Here is a 21436-nt window from a genome sequence, read left to right on the forward strand (position 1 = left end):
TATGTTCTTATGTTCTTCTGACGCACCTCTGGGAAAAGCAACAACGGATGGTTTAGCACGAGGCACTGGACCTGGGCCCTTCTGCACTAAACGTGCTGTGGCCACAAGTTCAGCTAAAGGGGATGTTCCTTTAGCCAGGAACAGGAGTAAAACGCTTCACCTCTTCTGTGGGGTGACCTCTAGAAGCAGCCAAGGGGTTCTGTGGACTCTGTGTGCATCTTTGCCTCACATATCTCGCCCTCCTGTTCTTTTCTCTTGCCTTCCCATCCGGCCACAGAGGAAGCCGCCCTCATGGTGCCCACTGAGCATGGGTGACCCGTCTAAGAGGCAGGGGAAGGTATTGCCTTCCCAGACTGCCATGTGTGGCCCCGCCCACACTCTGCCCCCCCGCTTCAGTGTGGCTCCCGGGCTGCCTCCGGGCTTCCACCATGCTGAGGCTGGGGCCGTGTGTAGCCCTCCCTCCCTGTAATGTGGGGCTGGAGATCTGCCCCGGCAGTCAGGGGGAGGGTGGGAGAGCTGGAGCCCTATCCCTGGGGGGCAGCATGGCTCTTGAAGGGGGCCGGGCCTCAGTTGGAAGAGGTGGGATTGGGGGGGGGTTGCCTCTCTCAGCCCTAGATTCACCCACCGCCCATGGCCCGGAGGTGGCTGATGTGTGTTTGGTTCTTCTGACCCAGGGCCCAACTGCCAGACCAACATCAACGAATGCGCCTCCAACCCATGCCTGAATCAGGGGACCTGCATCGATGACGTAGCCGGCTACCAATGCAACTGTCTCCTGCCATACTCAGGTCAGAGGGCAGCCCGTGCTGAACGTTACACGGGCTTTTGGGTCCTGCCGCCTTTCCCCACAGAAGCTTAGCCCCGAAAAGGGATGCACGGAGCACCGCAGCTTTCCCCCTTCCCAGGCAGGGCTGCCCTGCAGGAGAGGTACACTAGTAACTTCGGCGGGAGCGAGGCTTGGCCCATCATTCAGTCTCCTTCCCCGGTGCGCACACCCCAGGAGCTGGTGCTAGTCCAAGCGGCAGTGGTGACTTCCTCGGAGTTACGCCAGCTTCCAGGCGCTGAGGAGGTGGGACGGCATACGAGACGCTATGGGGCTGACCCGTGGTGTGTGAACAGATATTGCTGTGAAGCCCACAGTCCCTTCCCCTATTGTTTTGGCCCCGCCGAGCCTTGGAAAAGGAAACTCCAAGGAGTTTTCGGAAGCGGCAGGGCAGGATTTTGGACTCGTGCTTCTTCCCTGCCCCTTTCCTATTCACACAGAAGCAAAGATGTGGCTTGTGGGCCCGGGGCCCCTGTTCTGCTCCTCGCCCAGCGCTGGGTCGCTCGAGAAAGCAGGCTGCGGCCGCGCTGCGCTCAGTCCTGTCCCCCTGTCAGGGTCTGCTTTGTGAACAACTCTGTTTACCCGCCGACGCTCCTTTTGGGAAAATATGCAGCAGGTCGGGCCGCGGGTGCCGTAGGGGGGAGGAATTTCTGCTGACCTGATTCCTGTTGGCCAGTTTCCTGCTTCCTCTTGCACAAAATGGCAACATGTGCACAATTGTAGGAAGCCATGACGTGTTTCCTCTCTTCGCCAGTCGCCATAGAAACCCGAGGGGGTGGGGAGGAGAGTGGAAGGCTCTGGAAAATAGCAAAGGCCAGCCTAGAAGATAACAGCCGGACAAGGACGATAACATTTTGGAGGGAATTTTGCCCTAGGCTAGTGTATAAACAGGAAAAACGACCGTTCAGGGCAAAGCCCTCCCCTCGCCAATACTGTGCTTTCCTTTCCGTTGAAGGCTTGGGTTTTGGATCGTCTCCATCATTTTAATATTTAGAATCAGAGAGGTGGGTGTCTAGGCTGTGTCTGGACTGGGAGCCGGCAGCAAGTCAAGCCATTCAAAGACCCCACAGCCAATGGGACATCCCAGTCCTAAGGAGCTTGTCTGGAAGGCCTCCAAGAGGCCGGTCACTGGGTGGGGAGTGCCGCTCTACCGAGGCGTGTCCGTGTCTGTGAAATCGGTGGGAATTCTGGAGTGACCTCGGTGGCGTTATGGAGGAAGCACGAGCTCCTTTGTGCTCCTCGCGGCCTGGAACCAGCCCAAGACTTCTCGGGGATGCAGCGAGCATGTCCCAGGCCCTGCCCTCTTTCGTTGACCCGGGGCAGCAGCCTGCCACAAAGCTTTAGCCACATGTGTCTCTGTCTCTCTGCCCACAGGGGCTACGTGCGAGGACGTGCTGGCGCCGTGCGCGGCCGGGCCGTGTAAGAATGGCGGGGAGTGCCGAGAGTCAGAGGACTACGAGAGCTTCTCCTGTGTGTGCCCTTCAGGCTGGCAAGGTAGGGAGGGGATCGCAGAAGCATGCGCGGATCCGTCCCCCCGAGCTCGCTCCCGGGCAGCCAGGTTATGCTGAACCCTCTTCTGATTTTGTGTCTTCCCTTTCCTCTGTGGCTCAGAGAATCTCTCAACAAGGGTTGGGAGCGTGGCCTAGTTAAGGGCAGGAGAACCAGGGTTGAACTGTGTCACTTCACACCCCCTGTGCGTGCTGCAGCCTCCTCCTTTCCCTGTGGGAATAATGGTACTTCCGCATCGCAGGGGAGTCGTGCAGTTTCACTTGTAAGCGTACAGCTCCCTTGACTTGTCCTTTGCAAAGGCCTTTCTGGTCTGCAGATCGGTTGACAAGATGTGAGCAAAAGCACAGGGCGGTGTGAGAGCCCTTCCAGAGAAACCCTTTCAAAGAGCACTTGGCAGCAGCCTGCATGAGAACAAGCGTCAGCCAGCGGTGAATTGCTCTGTAGCCGGCGCTGGGAGAAACCGTGGTTGCCGTACTCCTCCCAGGCCATTCAAGTGCTCACGATTTCCCTCTCTTCCTCTCGCAGGCCAAACGTGTGAGATCGACATCAACGAATGCGTGAAAAACCCCTGCCGCCACGGCGCCACGTGCCAGAACACAAATGGCAGCTACTGGTGCAACTGCAAAGCGGGCTACACCGGCCGCACCTGCGACACCGACATTGACGACTGCAAGCCAAGTAAGCGCTGGCGAGCGTCCGCGCTCAGAGCGGGGGGCTAAATCGCAGGGGTAGCCACAGCCCCGGACACCCGCGTCTCCTCCGGGTCTGGCGTCAGGGCCACCTGGTGCAGAGGCTGCTCACGGAGCAGAAACCTGCAGCGATGAGTTTGGAACTCCCGAAAAGAGCTTACACGGATCTGTCTTGCTCAGGCACTAAATTCCAGCTGGCAGGAAGGCTTTCGGGGAGGGCAGGACACGGGACAGTGGAAGGGTGAGGGCCACCAGCTGTTGCAACGTGTAACTACAACGCAGAGTCCCAAAATGCCAGTGATCAGTGTTTTCCTGGCTCACCGTTCACGGGCTCCGCTATGAACAAAGCCTGCCATTGCCACAGTTCCCCCGCAGTAGCATGTGGGACTCCCCTTTGCGTAGGGGGCGGGGGCGGGCATGGGGCTGCCCTTTTAATGCCATCCGGGGCACTTTGTGTGGTTTTAAAGGTCCCCTCACCCACGTCCAAAAGGGAACCGGAGCTTTTGGACTGGATTCTCCATGCCCGTGGCGTTATTTAAGTCAGGGCCGAATGGGTGTGAATCAGAAGGGCAGCATTTCACACCTGCTCTGCCCTGGCACAAGTGGCAATGCAAAGGGCAGAGAAGGGAGATGCTGGCTCTTTGGGGAGTCGGTGCCAGCTCTGAAGCCCACAGCTGGAGATGGCTTCTCTTTGGGCTGGGTGCTTTTCCTGGCTGAACTGCCCCGTTTTCTGGCTGCTCAGAGGTGGCGGCGTTCTGGGATCACGCCGCATGAAGGCTGCCTGGCTCCGCTGCTGCGTCTGTGCGGGGGGGGGGGGGGGTTGCGAACGGCTGCATCTTAATGCCACATGGCTGCCTTTTCCTACAGATCCGTGCCATAACGGTGGCTCCTGCTCCGACAGCGTCGACGCCTTCTTCTGCGACTGCCTGGCAGGCTTCCGGGGGCCCAAGTGCGAGGAGGACATCAACGAGTGCGCCAGCAACCCCTGCAAGAACGGGGCCAACTGCACCGATTGCGTCAACAGCTACACATGCACCTGCCCCTCCGGCTTCAGCGGGATCCACTGTGAGAACAACACACCGGACTGCACAGAAAGGTAACCGGCTTGGGACGCTGAGCACCTGGCTGCCTGCAGGGGGCGACGGTGGGTCATGCGTGGCTGTACTGCCAAGTGTCCCAGCAGCCCGGAGGCGCTCACTCTATTGGCCAGTGGCATTGGGGGTGGCCCTATAGGATGCTATATCGGGGAAGGCAGGTGTCCTGTCTCCCCAGAGGAATCTCCTCTCTGCTCTGGATTTGCTTGAGGAGCCTGGGTAGATCTTGGGGCCTTTGATGGGTGATCCTGACAGGTTTGGCCGGGAGGCTGTCAAATGTCAGCACTTTATCTGCACCTCAGCACTGCCCTGCTGCTCCTGCCCTCTGCCTTGGAACTGCCCCTCGCCCCTGGGAGCCTCCTGCTTGCTGTGCAGGGCACGGGAAGAAGAGGAGGGGGGGTGCTGATGTCAGGGTGCCCCTCCCCCAGCTGTGTACCCCAACTCCACGGAGCCGAGGGAAGCAGGGATGGAGTTTGCTGGCTGCTTTTGGGAGTGGTGCAGGGCCAGAGGAGGGATGAGCCTGCCTTAGCCCCCTGCGCCACCCCCCAGAAGCCACCTGTGGTAAGCAGTGCCCAGCTGGTGCCCACATTCCAAACCTTAGCCCCACTCCTGAACCCCTCTTGCACCCCAAACCCTTGCCTTCAGCCTCATAAAAGTGAGTGAGGATGGGGGAGGGAGGATGGAGTGAGCAGGGATGGGGCCTTGGAGAAGGGGCAGGGTGTTTGGGTGTGAGGTAGATCCTGGATTGCACGTAAATTCAAAAAGTGATCTCATGCATAAAAAGCTTGAAGACCGCTGGTTTAAACTAATCTTGCGAAAGGGCGAAGGAAAGGACTCGTTCGGCTCCCATTGACTTCAATAGGAAAACTCTAGGGGAGCTGACAGCCTCGCCGGGCCCCTGAGCAATATGGGGAAGAGCTGGTGCTGTGCCCCCCTCCTGGAAGGGGCGGGGCTTCAGGTAGAAGGGGCGGGGGCTGGGGCGGTCAGCCATTCCCCATCTCCTTTAGCATGGTCTGGAGCGTGCCCTGCCACAACCTCACCTCCCCGGCAGCCCTAAGAGCCACCCCTTAGGCTCTTGTTTATAGCAGTGTTTCTCAACCAGGGATCCGAGTACCCTTAGGGGTTCTCGAGAGAAGTCTGGGGGAAGCAGGGTCCAGCAACACAACCGAAATTTGGAGAAAACTGAATTTTTGTTTTAAGTTTCGCAGCGCTTTATTATTTCTGTACTTTTTACACCCAAAAATTTCATCGCCCACCCAGCTACGATGAAGTTGTTTAAACAAATGTGTTGCAATGGTAGAAAAAAATGTGGGTGTCTGAAAACTGTAGGTACGGAGGGGACTTATAATTTTTTTTAAAGGGTACTTTCTTGCCCACATGCTCAGGGTTCAGCTGATCGCCATATTTGGGGTTGGGAAGGAATTTTCCTCCAGGGTAGATTGGCAGAGGCCCTGGAGGTTTTTCGCCTTCCTCTGTAGCATGGGGCACGGATCACTGCTGGAGGATTCTCTGCATCTTGGGGTCTTTAAACCATCTTGTGGTCTGAGATATAGGTGAGAGGATTATTCCAGGAGTGGGTGGGTGAGATTTTCTGGCCTGCATTGTGCAGGGGGTCGGACTAGATGTTCATAATGGTCCCCTCTGACCTTAAAGTCTATGAGTCAATAAAAAACAGTTGAGAAATTCTGATTTATAGAATCGCAGGGCTGGAAGAGACCTCAGGGGTCATGGAGTCCAGCCCCCTGCCCAAAGCAGAACCAATCCCAACTCAATCAACCCAGCCAGGGCTTTTCAAGTCGGGACTTAAACACCTCTAGGGATGGAGATTCCACCCCCTCCCTAGGGAACCCGTCCCAGTGCTGGATTTAAAGGACTCAGGGCTCCTGGTGAGGCGGATGCCACAGTCACAGCGTCCGCGAGTCCTGGGCCCTTTGGAATTGCCGGGCCCTGGGGCAACTGCCCCCTTTGCCACCCCTCCTGTCGGCAGGCCTGGAAAGTGCCCGCTGTCTTCTATAGACCTGCATCAGGCCCCATAGGTGAGACTCTGTGGTCCTTGTTGAAGCCCAGGAGCTGATGTCTGAGGGCCTCATGATAAGCAGCCCTTTGCCAGCCCACGCTCCCTTTGGAGTTGGGGTTGAAGCACTGGACTGGACTCTGCTTGCTCCCTGACCCTGGGCAGGTTGCTTTGGGGGGCGGGAGGCAAGTATTCCCCAGCGGGCTGTGCGGGTTACTACATTCAAGGGCATCACCGGCTCAGATGTAACAGCAAATAGCCACGTGGGTACCCTATGCAAAGTCAGGAAATGAAGATTGGGCCCCACCGAGGAGGGTTTTGCTCCAGTCATTAAAACGGATTCACATTGCAAGCCCAGAGATTTCTAAAAACGCCATGAACTCTTCATGTGTCGGGGGCTAGCTGGGGAAAAGGACAACCCCACCGGCTGAGCTTTTACTTGAGGAGGGTGCAGTCTGGAGCCCTGAGTTCTGTTTCTAGTTGTGCCACTGTGCGGATGACACGCAAGCATTCCGTGCCTCAGTTTCCCCCGTTTGTGTGCTTGCCTGCCTCTTGTGGGATTTTGAGACTTCATCGGTTAATGTTTGTTAGCCGGCTTGGAGAGCCGCGGATGGAGAAGGCCGTTACAGTCGTGCTTGGTGCGTATTTGGAAGTAATGTTTGTTTCCTCTCCTGCCAGCTCCTGTTTTAATGGGGGGACCTGCGTGGACGGCATCAACACCTTCACCTGCGTGTGCCCCCCTGGCTTCACGGGCAGCTACTGTGAGCACGACATCAACGAATGTGACTCTAAGCCGTGCTTGAACGGGGGCACCTGCCAGGACAGCTATGGGACCTACAAGTGCACTTGTCCGCAGGGCTACACCGGCCTCAACTGTCAGGTAAAGAACAATCAGCCTGTTAATCACAGGAGGCCAGATCCTCACGTAACCACCTGGAAGGATTGCCGGTTTACACAGGTGGAGGCTGTGCCCCTGGTTCACTGCAGATCAGCACCCCAGATCCACAGGCCTCATTTATCCCCTACCTACTCATGTCCTACACCGGTGGTTTTCAGATTACGAGTTGCTCCCCAGGACTGGGGGGTGGAATGTTGGGGGCTGGGTCTCGTTGCTGCAGGGAGTTCAGGTGAGCAGTGCGGGGGCTAAGGCAGCTCCCTGCCTGTCCTGGCACCGCCGACTGCGCTGCGCCCCAGAAGCGGCCGGCAGCAGGCCGGCTCCTAGGTGGGGCAGGAGAGTGCACAGGGTTCCACACACTGCCTCTGCCCCCGGCACTAGCTCCGCACTCGCATTGGCTGGGAACCTGCTTCTGGGCACAGGAGGGTCTGCAGGAGAGGCTGGAAGCTGCCTTAGCCCCCCGCACTGCTCCACTGACCGGGAGCCATTCAAAGTAAGCCCCTCCTGCTCCAGCCCCCAGAGCCAGATCCCCCACCTACACCCCAGAGCTTTCATCTTCAGCCCCACCCTGGGGCCCCCACTCTAGTCAAATGATGTTGGGTTGTGGGTGTCAACAATTTTCTTCAACTGGGTCGTGAGGAAAAAAAAGGTTGAAAACCGCCACCCTACAGGACCCTTGCCAGAGTATGAACTTGGGGGGGAGGGATAGCTCAGTGGTTTGAGCATTGATATGCTAAACCCAGGGTTATGAGTTCAATCCTTGCAGAGGCCATTTGGGGCAAAAGTCATCAGAGATGGTACTTGGTCCTGCTGTGAAGGCAGGGGATTGACTCAATGACTTTTCAAGGTCCCTTCCAGTTCTAGGAGATAGGCAATCTCTATTATTATTATAATAAACTTCTCCTCCTCTCCCCAGAACCTGGTACGCTGGTGCGACTCCTCTCCCTGCAAAAACGGAGGCAAGTGCTGGCAGACCCACAACCTGTACCGCTGCGAGTGCAACAGCGGGTGGACGGGCCTGTACTGTGACGTCCCCAGCGTCTCCTGTGATGTGGCTGCGAAGCAGCAAGGTAACGCCCACCCTCACAGCTGTCTTGTGAATAGCATCCTGGGGCCAGGTGAATTCACAGAATCACAGAACACTGGAACTGGAAGGGACCTTGAGGGTGCGTCTTGACTACATTCCTCTTTTGAAAGAGGAATGCAAGTGAGGGAAATCAAAATCGAAAATGCAAATGAAGCGCTGATTTACAAATCTCGCGTTTCGTTTGCGTAACCTCTTCCGATCGCTTTTTCTGAAGAGATTTTTTTGGAAAAAAAAAAGCAGTCTAGACGGGGTTCTTTCGGAAAAAAACCCAACCCTTTTTCAAAAGAACCCTTATTCCTGAAAAAAGGAGGTTTACAGGGTTCTTTCGAGATTTGTAAATCAGCGCTTCATTTGCATTTTCGATTTCACTCATTTGCATTCCTCTTTCGAAAGAGCAATGTAGTCTAGACGCACTGTAGTCTAGAGAGCTCATTGAGTCCAGTCCCCGGCCCTAACAGCAGGACCAAGCACTGTCTAGATCCCTGATAGATGTCTATCTAACCTTAAATATCTCCAGTGATGGAGGTTCCACAACCTCCCTGGGCAATTTATTCCAGTGTTTAACCACCTTGACAGTTAGGAAGTTTTTCCTCATGTCCAACTAAAACCTCCTTTGCTGCAATTTAAGCCCATTGCTTCTTGTTCTATCCTCAGGGGCCAAGAAGAACAATTTTTCTCCCTCCTCCTTGTAACACCCTTTTAGTTACTTGGAAGCTGCTCTCCTGTCCCCTCTTGGTCTTCTCTTTCCCAAACTAAACAAGCCCAGTTCTTTCAGTCTTCCCTCATAGTTCATGCTTTCTAGACCTTGAATCATTTGTGTTGCTCTTCTCTGGACCCTCTCCAATTTTTCCACATCCTTCCTGAAGTGCGGTGCCCGGAACTGGATACAATACTCCAGCTGAGGCCTAGTCAGCGCAGAGTAGAGCAGAAGAACGACTTTGCGTGTGTTGTTCATGGAGGTTTAGGGTTGGATTCCCAAGGGACGGCCAAGCTCTATTTGACATGGGGCCCAGGAAATGGGGATAAAGGTGGTTGTGCATCGCATTGCACCTCCGTGCTTCCCAGCCCCCCTGGGGGCTAGTTCAGCTTCTGGCACAAGCTAAAGCAGCCTCTTGTTTACATTGACTCCCGGGGCCTGGCCGGAGACCACTGGAGCAACACCAAGGAGCCAGAGTGAGGGCCAAGACCCAGCACTTCTAATAGAGCGCTATGGGGGTTCTTTTCTCCAAGAGCAGCCTCCCCTTTAGAGGCCCATTTTGCACACTCGTGCCCATGCGTCACTGGCCTCGTGCGTGCTTCACTGAGTGCTCTCCGGCCTTGTGCTCTTCCAGACGTCGACGTGGCGCACCTGTGCAGGAACTCCGGCCTCTGTGTGGATACTGGCAACACCCACTTCTGCCGCTGCCAGGCTGGCTACACCGGCAGCTACTGTGAGGAGCAGGTGGACGAGTGCTCCCCGAACCCCTGCCAGAATGGAGCTACATGCACGGACTACCTGGGAGGCTACTCCTGTGAGGTACACGGCCTGGCTGCCACGGACTACCTGCCGTCAGCAGTGCTCTGGGGGAGCACAGGGGCTTAGTGGTTAGCGCACAGGGCTGGGACGCAGGCCGCTTGGGTTCTCCCACTGACTCTGCAAGTTTAGATGAGGCATTTTACGTCTCTGGGGCTAACTCTTCTCCCTCCAGAAAGCAGGATTCATGGCACAGCTGGTGCCAGGCCAATCCTAACCCGTTCGTGGTGGTAGAGTGCTTTGCGATCCCGCATGGCGGGTGCTTTGCACGTGCTCATTTCTTTCTTTCTCCTGTGAACAAAGCTGGCCAAACTTTGGCCAAACCACACTGCCTCATTGGCAATTGACTAATTCCCTCTGGGCAGCCCCTGGAGTAGGCTGCAGCCGCAATACGGAGGTATCCCGGTGGAGAGCGTGGAAGCGGTGTTTAGCCCGTGCTTTGGGCAGCCTGGCCTTTAATCGAGACTAGACTAGCCCCCGCATGACCACTGACGGAAGAAATCAGGCATGCAGAGACTGCGGGGATGGGACCAGAATGGGAACCTGAGAAGCGAACCAAAGCTTCGCTAGCGGAGTGAATTAACTAACGGCTCCCCTCGCTCTTCCCTCGCAGTGTGTTGCTGGCTATCACGGAGTTAACTGCTCAGAGGAGATCAACGAGTGCCTGTCTCACCCATGCCAAAACGGAGGAACCTGCATCGATCTCATCAATACCTACAAATGCTCCTGCCCCAGAGGGACTCAAGGTACGTGGGTGGAGAGACGTCCTTGGTAGGTGCTCGTTAGCGCCCGGGTACTCACGCTGGTCTTCACGGTGGCTGCAGCGGCAGGAATATTGGATTCCAGACGTTTGTGAGCCCGGCCATCCACACACGCCAGGGGTGTTGTAACCCTGCTGGGCACCTCCTGCCGGTGCCCTCGACTCCCACTGACGTTGGGAGATTGGCAAGCAGCTACTCACGCAGCAGTGGGAATGGTCCTGCCTTGGGCAGAGGGCTGGATTCTATGATCCTGGTTGCCCTGCTACTGTCTTACATGAGCAGCCGAAACCAGAGCCTGTTGGGCGGACCAATACTGTCCCCTTGTTTCCTTGTACTCCCCGCTCAGTCTGCCTGTCTCTTGTCCTAGTTAGAGTGGAAGCCTCTTGCCTTTTTGTGCTGGGTTTGTACCCTGCCCAGCACAACGATGAGCAGAGCCCCCGGGCACTGGGGTAGCCCAAAACGTGACTCAGACTAACCATGGATCTTCCCTCCCCCCGTGTCTGTCCCCAGGGGTGCACTGCGAAATCAACATTGACGACTGCAGCCCTTTCTTTGATCCCGTCACCCTGGGGCCCAAGTGCTTCAACAACGGCAAGTGCACGGACCGGGTGGGCGGCTACAGCTGCGTCTGCCCACCCGGCTTCGTGGGGGAGCGGTGCGAGGGGGACGTCAACGAATGCCTGTCCAACCCCTGCGACGTGCGGGGAACCCAGAACTGCGTGCAGCGCGTCAACGACTACAAGTGTGAATGCCGACAGGGGTACACCGGTGAGCGAACCTTCCCTGTCCTGTGCGTGCAAGGCCTGGCACCAGAGGCTGCTGGTGACACGTCACACTCATGGGTCCCTCCTCCCCCCCGCAGGTCGTCGCTGTGACACCGTGGTGGACGGCTGCAAGGGCAAGCCCTGCAGGAACGGCGGGACCTGTGCAGTTGCGAGCAACACAGGCCGGGGCTTCATCTGTAAATGCCCCCCGGTACGTAGCGAACGCCTTCCAGGGCGCATGCAACAGTCTGCACCATGCTCCTAGGAGGGCAGGTTAAGGAATCTAATGATCCCTCTGGCCTGAAAATCTGTGTCCTAGCAGGGGGGCTGGAATTATTTAGGGCAGGGGGGCTGAGCGCCACTCAACCAAACTGTAACCCCTGGAGAGAATGGAAACTAGGATCTTTCAGTACCCCCGGCATCACTGGTTCCAGCACCTAGGCGTCCAGGTAGATTGGAGGGAGCTCAGGCCACAGGGACCAGGCTGTGAACCCTTCCTCGCTCATCTCACCGCCGAGAATAGGACTCCCCACGTGGCCGTGACTGCTCACAATCTGGCCCCACGTGGTTAGGGGGCCGCCGAGACCGATCAAAGCCAGGGGCTGCGGTAACCGGGTGAGGGCGTGCGGGCCATGACCGTGGCAGAGAGAGGACCCAAAGCGAGGACGCCGTCTATTCTCCCACCTACGGGCAAGAGGGGGATATCGGGCAGAAAGAGATTGCAGCTGGGTATCAAGAGAACAATGCCTAGTGGTGTCATCTGCTAAGGCTATAGGACAGGCTCCCGGTGGAGATAAGGGAAGCTCCGTTACCTAGGTCATTCAGAGCAGGACCGGATGGAGTGCTAGAAAATACCGTATGGGGAAGAGACCTGCTCTGGGTGGAGGAGGGGGATCGCATGGTAGAGGAGCGAATCGATTCTTTTCCCATGTGGAACGTCAAGGTAAATATTAAGGCTGTACTGCTCTGTGATTTTTCAGAACCGGTGCCTGATTCCCAATGATTTTCATCGGGGTGTAAGCACCTAACTCCCATGGGATGTGATTTACTAAAGAAACGTAATGGGACGGGTATTGCTTCCATGCTTTGGCTAGTGATGGTCATGGGAAAGCAGTTTCCCAGTAAGCATCACCCTTTAGCGGTGATTCTTACCTGGTAAAGGTTAGCCGGTATGCAGGAGCCTGCCCTCCCCGTTTAATCAGTTAACCGGTTAATCCCTTATGTAACCAGTTAACTAATTAAAGGGGATTTTACAGCCCTCGTTTTGGCCTGGCTGGCCCCAAGGACAGTGTGAGAATTCGGTGTCTCACCCAGCACCGGGCATGGACCCAGCGTGGTGGGTTCTTGCTCTGCCGCTTTCACTGGGCCTCCCTCTCAGTTCGCTCCCCCTGCACCAGGCTGAAGGCAGCGACATCAGCCGCGCTAACCCCGCCTTTGGTCTCCCCAGGGTTTCGTGGGCGCCACTTGTGAAAACGACTCGCGCACCTGCGGGAACTTGCACTGCCTGAACGGCGGCACCTGCATCTCCATCCACAAGAGCTCCAAGTGCATGTGCGCCCCTGCCTTCACGGGGCCAGACTGCCAGTACCCCCTCAGCAGCCCCTGCACTTCCAACCCTTGTTACAACGGGGGTACCTGTGAGTTCTTCAGCGAGGCCCCCCCGTATTACCAGTGCAACTGCCTTGCAAACTTCAACGGCCTCTACTGCCACATCCTGGATTTTGATTTCCAGGGAGGGGTGGGTCAGGATATCATCCCGCCCACGATCGAGGAGAAATGCGAGATCCCCGTCTGCGCCGGCCTCGCGGGCAACAAGATCTGCGACGGGAAGTGCAACAACCACCCCTGCGGCTGGGACGGAGGCGACTGTTCCCTCAACTTCAACGACCCCTGGAAGAACTGCTCCCATTCCCTGCAGTGCTGGAAATACTTCAACGACGGGAAGTGCGATGCGCAGTGCAACAACTCCGGGTGTCTGTACGACGGCTTTGACTGCCAGAAAGTGGAAGGGCAGTGCAAGTAAGTACCCTCCCGCCGCGTTCGCTTCAAAGCCATGATCCTTGGCCTGATCATTGAGTCCTAGGGCTGGAGGAGACCTCAGGAGGTAACTGCATCCAACCCCCTGCCCAAAGCAGGACCAACCCCAACTCCATCATCCCAGCCAGGGCTTTGTCAGGCCGGGACGTAAAAACCTCCAGGGTTGGAGGTTCCACCTGATGATCAGAGGAACGTCCGTGCACTGTTTCTGCAAAATACCCAGATAGACAAAGCCTCCTTTCTTGCTTAGCTTCTCTAGGTGCGATTTCATAGCCGGTGAAGCCAAGTCCTGAGCAACCTCGACATCCGCTGACTTCACTGGGAGTTGTAGGTGTTCAGGGACTTCCTGGGGTTGATTTACTTGCCCCATTATGTACGACACTCCTGTTGGCTCCGTCTTAGGCACCTCTGCTGATGGAGCCCCCTGTATAGATTTGCCCCACTGTGGTAAATTCTTTAATGGCCTTGACGCGTTTGGCACAGTTGGTGCTTCATGGGAAATTGGCAAGAAACTGAGTGGTACTCATAGACTTTACGGTCAGAAGGGACCGGCATGTTCATCTAGTTTGCTCTCCTGCACATGGCAGGCCACAGAACCTCACCCCCCCACTCCTGTAATAGACCCCTAATCACTGGCTTGGTTACTGAAGTCCTCATGTTTTGACTTACAACTTCTAAATTACAGAGAATCCGCCATTTACACTGCCGGTTGATCGTCTCTAGTCCGGCACTCTCTGGTCTGGCAACATCTGTGGTCCAGCATGAGTTTAATTAGCTGGATGTCCCCTTAGCATGGATATGGCCAAGTTTCCCAACTTCCCATAAAGTTTGTTTACAGCCGCCAGTGTTCTTGGCTCTCAGTGTTCTGTGCTGTTATTTAGCTCTAATTGACCCCTCAGTGCCTTCGAAGGGTATGTCTACACAGCAAAGTTATTTCAAAATAACTTTCCTAGCGTCTACACAAGCCAACTGCTATTTCAAAATGAATTCGAAATAGCGGAGGGCTTATTTCGAAATTGGTAAACCTCATTCCACGAGGAATAGTGCCAATTTCGAAATTGCTATTTCGAAATAAGCGCTGTGCAGATGCTTATTTCAAAATTGGGGGCCTCCAGCCCTTCCCAAGGTGCCCTGCTGGCCACCCTGGCCACAAGGTAACTTCTGACCTGATGCCTTGACGGAACCAGTTCCGGCTGGCCTTAAATGCGATTCAGCGTCCAATCAGTGTGGATGCGCTATTTCGAAATGCATTTTGTGTGTAGACATGTTATTTCGAAATAAGATATTTCAAAATAACGCTGTAGTGTATACATACCCTAAGAGCCCAGGATACAGTGCAAGTGTTGGAAATGCTGCCCATGGTTTGGCAAATTTTTGACCCGCCGGTCAGGTTCCGAGGGTGCCAGATTAGAATGGTGCAACCTGTAGATTAAACCTACAAGTGATCCAGGCCCCATGCTGCCGAGGAAGGTGAAAATCCTCCGGGGTCTCTGCCAGTCTGATCAGGGGGTAAATTCCCTCCTAACCCAAGATATGGAGCTGAGTTAGATCCTGAGCACATGGGCCAATGCTGAAGCCCTCCTGCTGGCATACTGCCGATGGCACCAGCTTTCAGAAGAGCCACCCCCTCCCCACTACTTGCTGATGCAGACTGAGCATTTTAGTGCAATAACACAGACTTGATCTCTGGTTCCTAGACAAACTCTTTTGAGTCATTGCATTCTGCTCCTCTCCATTTCCCTGGGTCAAAGTAATTGTCTTCACTTCCTGTTCTCAATTGCTACCAACAGTTTAATAGCTGCCGTGTTTTGCCCCAGAAGTGGTTGCTTTTCAGTGTTGCCTAAAGCGGTTCCCTCTTGATAGGGCAATTTGGGACGTGTCCGGGTGAGCAGTGCTGTTGTTACAAGAGAGAAAACTTTGAAACTCCTAGTACTGTACTACCTTAGTAGCTGGAGAATAAGAGTGGCTGTTGGTGTAATTAACCTCTTTCCCTGTCTTTCCTTTCTCCCTAGTCCTCTGTATGACCAGTACTGTAAAGATCACTTTTCAGATGGTCACTGCGACCAGGGGTGTAACAATGCTGAGTGTGAATGGGACGGGCTGGACTGTGCCAACAACATGCCTGAGAAACTTGCGGATGGCACATTGGTGGTAGTGGTCCTGATAACCCCCGAGAACCTGAAGAACAACTCCTTCAACTTCCTCCGGGAGCTAAGCCGCATCCTTCACACCAACGTGGTCTTCAAGAAGAACCCCAAGGGAGAGTACATGATCTTCCCCTACTACGGCAACGAAGAGGAGCTGAAAAAGCACCACATCAAGAGGTCGACGGAGAACTGGGCAGATGTGCCCAGCGCAGTCTTCAACACAGTAAAGACGTCCCTCTCATCGCGGGTCAGCGGAAGACAGCGGAGAGAGCTGGATCAGATGGATATCAGAGGGTGAGGGGGCTGGGGAAAGGCTCTCACCGAATAGTTATTTTGCCCTGTTGATATTAATAATCTGCTGTAAGGAAAATGAGAATGGAGTACTTAAATATCAACGGGAATTGCCAGAAAAGCTGGGAAGGGAGTGTAAATGCTGCCAGTTTCTGGTTTGGAATTTTTTTTCAACCAGTGCTACAGCTGATGTGACTACCAGAGTCCCAGGTGTTGGCCAGGAGTCAGGCAGAGAGCTCACGCAGTCAGCATGAGGTTGACTCTCATTTTGGGAAGTCCTGTAGTTAAGCCTCAAGTTCCTCCTGGGAAATGCTGATTGTAGAGGTCTGGTATGAGCCTTTCATGACTGCAGAGCTGCAAGATGCTTTGAGACACTTGCTGAAAAGGGCTCTATGCCCAATTCTCTTCACTCTGAGCGGCAGGAGTCAGGAATAGCTCCCCCTCCCCTGCCCCCGGAGATATGATGGGGCCAGTGGAGATACAATGGGGTAAAGCTGGTGGGAGAAGAGATTCCGGCTAGAGATGTAAAATCCCCATTAACCGGTTAAATGTTACGTCAACCTGATGTTTAACTGGTTAACTGACCAAGCAGGATCCAGGCAAGAGAATGCGGAGTAGCCCCCAGCCTGTGGGGCTCCCGCTCGCAGCCCTGTATTGGGGCTGGCTGCCGGCTCCCAGCCCTCGCCGGAGGCTGGGCTCCCCGCGAACAGAGGCTATTCCAGATGCTGGCACAGCCCCTGCCCACAGGACACTCGGGCCCACCACGAACAGAGGCTGCTCCAGTCCCTACCGGTTACCGGTTAACCGATTAACCTTTCACCTCCCTAATTCAGGCCCCATGTTGTATTGTTATTTAGCACCCTACCATGTGTGTGCAATGTCTGTCGTTGCTATGGAAAGACATTCCTGTGTTACTGAACAGCTGACACACTGGTGGGGCTAAATCCTGCCATCCTCACCTAGGTAAAACTCCGATAGGCAAAGCTCCGGCTAATGTCACACTTCAGTCTTCAGGATTTGGGCTATGCGTGAGCAAACAAGTCTGTTCCCATCACCTTCACCCATCCCGATGTGGGGCTAGGGGGAGAACAGACCTAGGTCTTGACTCTTCTTCAGTCTGATGGCTGTCCCCTATGCCTGTTTGCTCACCTCCCATGCAGATCCATCGTCTACTTGGAAATCGACAACCGCCAGTGCATCGTCTCCTCCTCGCAATGTTTTCAGAGCGCAACTGACGTGGCAGCTTTCCTGGGTGCCTTGGCCTCGCTGGGTAACCTGAACATCCCCTACAAAATAGAAGCCGTTAAAAGTAAGTTGAGCTGGCAGCTGTTGGCGGGATTGAGACTGGAGGTGATTGAAACTTTCCAGCAGACATCCGTGATCCAATTATCAGCCAGCCAAGCTCCGAAGGCTGTATCCAGAGACAGTTCAGCTTTAATAACCTTGAATCTTTAGGTTGTTTAAATCTATGTTAATAAACTAATTCTGTATTTTTTTTTTATGTTGCTTAGTTCGGGTTTATTTCAAAATCATTACAGCTAAAAAAGGGGGGGGGGAGGAACCACCAAGTCCAATCAATCATGACATGTGAGGAGCTGGAGTTTGTATCTTCGAAATCCCCCTGAATCCTTTTGTCTTAACAGCTCAATGAGAGCGCAGCGATTTGAAGTTTGCTAATCCTTTTCCTTAAAGGAGAAAAAAGTAAAGCTGTCTCCTGATGCAGCCGGCTTGTGCAGCGGAGAATTTGCCGATAGTTTGCAATTCTGATTAATAGCGTATAAAATGACCTTATTTTGGGGAATGATTTAGCTCAGCCATAGGTACTCCTATTAACTAATTTTGCTTCATTTGCGCTCTGTCACCAGTTTGCTATGCAGCTTAATGTCTCAGTTTCGCCATGCACCCTGCTCTTTTTTAGGCGAAACAGCTGAGCTCCCAAGGAACACCCAGTTATATCCTATGTATGTGGTGGTGGCCGTCCTGGCCTTGCTCGCTTTCATTTGCGTGGGAGTCGTGGTCTCTCGTAAGCGGCGCAGGGAACACGGGCAGCTCTGGTTCCCAGAAGGCTTCAAAGTGACGGAGTCGAGCAAGAAGAAGCGACGTGAACCGCTGGGGGAGGATTCCGTGGGACTGAAGTGAGTAATCCGGCAGTTAACCTGTGAAATGCTGCGGAGGGCTGGGAAGCGTCTCCTTTCGTGCTTTCGATGCTACAGCCAAGGAAAAGGTTATAAAGCGTTCTCGGGGGAAGAAGGGGTTGCCAGGGGAGAGCAATGCTCTAGCTTTGTGGGGATTTTAAAGTGTTCTGTAAATCGCGGTGACTTTCTTCAGTTAGTTTTGCGCCTGCAGAGCATGTGAGTCATTGTCTCTCGGTGTTCCCAGGAATAATCACTTGCGTTGTTGTTTTTTTTTAAGACCCCTGAAAAATGCGTCTGATGGCACCTTGATGGATGACAACCAGAATGAATGGGGTGATGAAGAAACCTTGGACACTAAGAAGTTCAGGGTAAGCCAGCAGAAACATTCGCTTGCGGAGAGTTCGTTCGTTAGGCAGCGAGGAGACGCTACACCAGGGTTTAGGCTCTCAGGTTCCATACCAGGCTGATCACAACTTCGGAAAGCCCCTTTTCAACCGGCGTGGGATGCCCATGTAGCTTTGAGTCTTACACCGCTTTGTGTGTTAACCCTGCTTTTTTGCATCGTCTCTTGCTTATTCCTTGGGGTCTGACTTGCAGCTTCCTTTTCTCCTTCCTTAGTTTGAGGAGCAGGCGATGCTGCCGGACGCGGACGATCAGACCGATCACAGGCAGTGGACCCAACAGCACCTGGATGCAGCCGACCTTCGCATCTCTTCCATGGCCCCCACCCCGCCGCAAGGTGAAATTGATGCAGATTGCATGGATGTCAACGTGCGAGGCCCTGGTAAGGGAGATGCCTTTGCTCTGATGCTTGCATGATTTACTCTGCAGCCCTCATCCTCTCTGTACAGTGGAGCAGTGCAAGAATATCTAGCTAGTTGCATTTCTCCTGTGCCCATGGCTATGTTGCCGTTTACACATCAGTCTCCACGCAGCCTCACACAGAAGTGCCTCGCCTAGAAGTCCTCCCATGGGGCATTGCTACTGGGGGGTATGATTTAAGGAGATTTGCCCTTGCGACATTTTGTTTTCCATAAATCCTTATTTAGAGGCAAGTCACAGAAACAAGAACAACAAGGAGTCCTGTGGCACCTTAAAGACCAGGAGTAGGGAAATCTCAGACCCTGGGGCCAGATGTGGCCTCTGGCTTGCCTGGATCCGGCCCCTGAAGCTCAGAGCCTCCCCCCAGCATTGGAGAGCCCACGTTGGTGCTCCAGCCCCCCCACCTCCCACCCCACAGCCCCAACGTGGGCCTGGAGCACCCAAAATCTACTAGGCTGGGCCCCCCTAGGCTCTGGTGTGGGAAGGGAATGTAGGGAGTATCCTTCTCCTCACTCAGGCCATGGCAGTGAGGGTTGGGTTTGGTTTTGTGGGTTTTTTTTTGCTTCTCACTTGTGTGCAGCTCCTGACTGATTTTTCTGTGGGTCAGTGGTCCCCAACCACAGAAAGGTCCCTCGCCCCTGTTCAATACTAACAGATTTATTAGGGCATACGCTTTCCTGGGTGAAAAACCACTGAGGCATCTCCTGAAGTGGTTTTTACCCACGAAAGCGTCTGCCCAAATAAATCGGTTAGCCCTTACGGTGCCACGGGCCTCCTCGTTTTTGAGTCTCCGAATTGCCCCTCAGTGGTTAACTAAAGGGAGATTTATAGAAAACAAAACCCCTCGTTTTTTTTTGCAGAGACAGGCTAACATGGCTCCTCTTTGAGAACCAAAGATGTTAGAGTTTGGGGGAGATACCCATTAGACCCTGCCATCCGTCTCTCTGCCAGTGCAGGATTGATCCTGATAGATGCTTCCCCATCTCTGAGCTTTATCCACTTCTCTTGGGGGACTGTTCTACAGCCAGATAAGGAAAGCTTTTAAGCTTCAGTGCAGTGCAAGCATATTCTGCACAGGGTGTTCTATGTAAACCGTGCCCTGAAATGCTTTGGAAGTTGAAGCCAAGACAGCAGGCAAAATAGGGAAGCAGGTGCATGGTGAGATGCTACTCCGCTATTGAATGCAGAATGAATTCAGACCTAAATCAGAGGAAGGGTGTTAGTCTGTGATGTCAGTGAGTAGAGACCAGAGCCTTATGTGCCCTGGCAAGTCCAAACAGCTCATTGGAACCCCCCACCCCGGCAGGGCACAGAGCCCCTCGCTATGCCTAAGGTTGCTGTGTTTTCCAGATGGATTCACCCCGCTCATGATCGCTTCGTGCAGTGGAGGAGGCCTGGAGACAGGCAACAGTGAAGAGGAGGAAGATGCCCCTGCTGTCATCTCGGACTTCATCTACCAGGGCGCCAGCCTGCACAACCAGACTGACCGCACCGGCGAGACGGCTCTCCACCTGGCCGCAAGATACTCTCGCTCCGATGCTGCCAAACGCCTGCTGGAGGCCAGTGCGGATGCAAACATCCAGGACAATATGGGCAGGACGCCCCTTCATGCAGCTGTCTCGGCTGATGCTCAAGGAGTCTTCCAGGTACATCGGTTTTAGCGAGCCAGCTTCCCCGCTGCAGCCTGTCTCTCTAGGGCCAAGCACCAGTGGCAGGCAGTTTCGTAACCCCGGTTCACTGAGCACATCCCAACGTCGCCATCTTGCCCTTCATCAGCCAAGTCATTATTGAGGTCCAGGAGAGTTGTGCTGATATTTAGTACAGGGGAAAGGTCTAATGCTGCAAGATTTGGCGATGGAAGCTGTCTCTTGAGTCGCAGAGCAGATGCAGCGTGCTGGAAGTGCAAGCTTCCCCAAGTCTATCCCACTTATATAAGCCATTCCTGTTTGGCAGGGGCTGACTCTAGGGACAATAGAAGGAATTGAGCCTCTGCATCACCTTCCAGACCTCCATCTCTCTGTCGCAACTATCATCAAGAGGCCTGGTAGTTTTTGCCACATGGACACCTCGTGGGAATAGCCGTTGTCTTTCTCCTAACGTTTGTTTTTTCCACCTTCTCGTCTCTGTCTGGGCAGATCCTGATTAGGAACCGAGCCACCGACCTGGATGCCCGCATGCACGACGGGACCACGCCGCTGATCTTGGCAGCACGCTTGGCCGTGGAGGGCATGTTGGAGGATCTGATTAATTGCCACGCGGATGTCAATGCCGTGGACGACCTAGGTACCGCCGCCTTCTACAATGTGCCGCGCTGTCTGAGGTGCTGAGGGCAGGGAAGTTGTTGTTGTTCTGCCGGCTGACTAACACCTGCTCTCTTTCGCCGCCGTCTTGTCTAGGCAAATCAGCCCTGCACTGGGCCGCGGCTGTGAATAATGTGGAAGCTGCCATGGTGCTGCTGAAGAACGGAGCCAATAAAGACATGCAGAACAATAAGGTAGGATCTCCTGAGCTGGCAAATGCGAGGGCGTTATTTTCCTTTTACGTGTCAATCCATGGCTCGTTTTTGCCTCTGATCTAATCTTGGCTGCTGAGGTTTGTATCCAGGGGCCGTGGGTAATGTAGGCAGGGAAGCCATTCCCTTCCCAAAACTGGCCACGCTCCCTGGCCACCCAGGACGGGTGAGGTCACAGCCTGGCAGCCCCGGCCCTCCAGGTGGCCAGGAAGGACCAGGCACCAGGGCTGGGGCTGCGTGGGGCTTGGCACCACGGGGGTTGGTTGCTGAAGGGGCAGGGTTAGAGTTTGCTTTCCCTAGCTAGGCCTTCCCCCGACGCCTTCTGATTTTTACTCCAACTGCA

The 21436-nt window shown here is 54.5% G+C and overlaps 1 protein-coding gene across 1 annotated transcript in view; it reads left to right on the plus strand.

Annotated features, from left to right (window-relative positions):
• Positions 1–21436, plus strand: part of NOTCH1 (notch receptor 1) — a 105276-nt gene that overhangs the window by 78443 nt on the left and 5397 nt on the right. The window contains exons 15-33 of the mRNA XM_075905386.1: positions 675–788; positions 2198–2317; positions 2858–3010; positions 3889–4117; positions 6808–7009; positions 7941–8094; positions 9443–9627; positions 10238–10370; positions 10896–11153; positions 11248–11360; positions 12597–13168; positions 15199–15627; positions 16785–16933; positions 17543–17759; positions 18037–18127; positions 18378–18543; positions 19932–20227; positions 20717–20864; positions 20978–21075. Of these exons, the coding sequence (XP_075761501.1) occupies positions 675–788; positions 2198–2317; positions 2858–3010; positions 3889–4117; positions 6808–7009; positions 7941–8094; positions 9443–9627; positions 10238–10370; positions 10896–11153; positions 11248–11360; positions 12597–13168; positions 15199–15627; positions 16785–16933; positions 17543–17759; positions 18037–18127; positions 18378–18543; positions 19932–20227; positions 20717–20864; positions 20978–21075 (3827 nt within the window). The remainder of the gene's footprint in view (positions 1–674; positions 789–2197; positions 2318–2857; positions 3011–3888; positions 4118–6807; positions 7010–7940; positions 8095–9442; positions 9628–10237; positions 10371–10895; positions 11154–11247; positions 11361–12596; positions 13169–15198; positions 15628–16784; positions 16934–17542; positions 17760–18036; positions 18128–18377; positions 18544–19931; positions 20228–20716; positions 20865–20977; positions 21076–21436) is intronic.

The sequence above is a fragment of the Pelodiscus sinensis genome, chromosome 22 (assembly GCF_049634645.1).
Source record: "Pelodiscus sinensis isolate JC-2024 chromosome 22, ASM4963464v1, whole genome shotgun sequence".
Taxonomy (NCBI): domain Eukaryota; kingdom Metazoa; phylum Chordata; order Testudines; family Trionychidae; genus Pelodiscus; species Pelodiscus sinensis.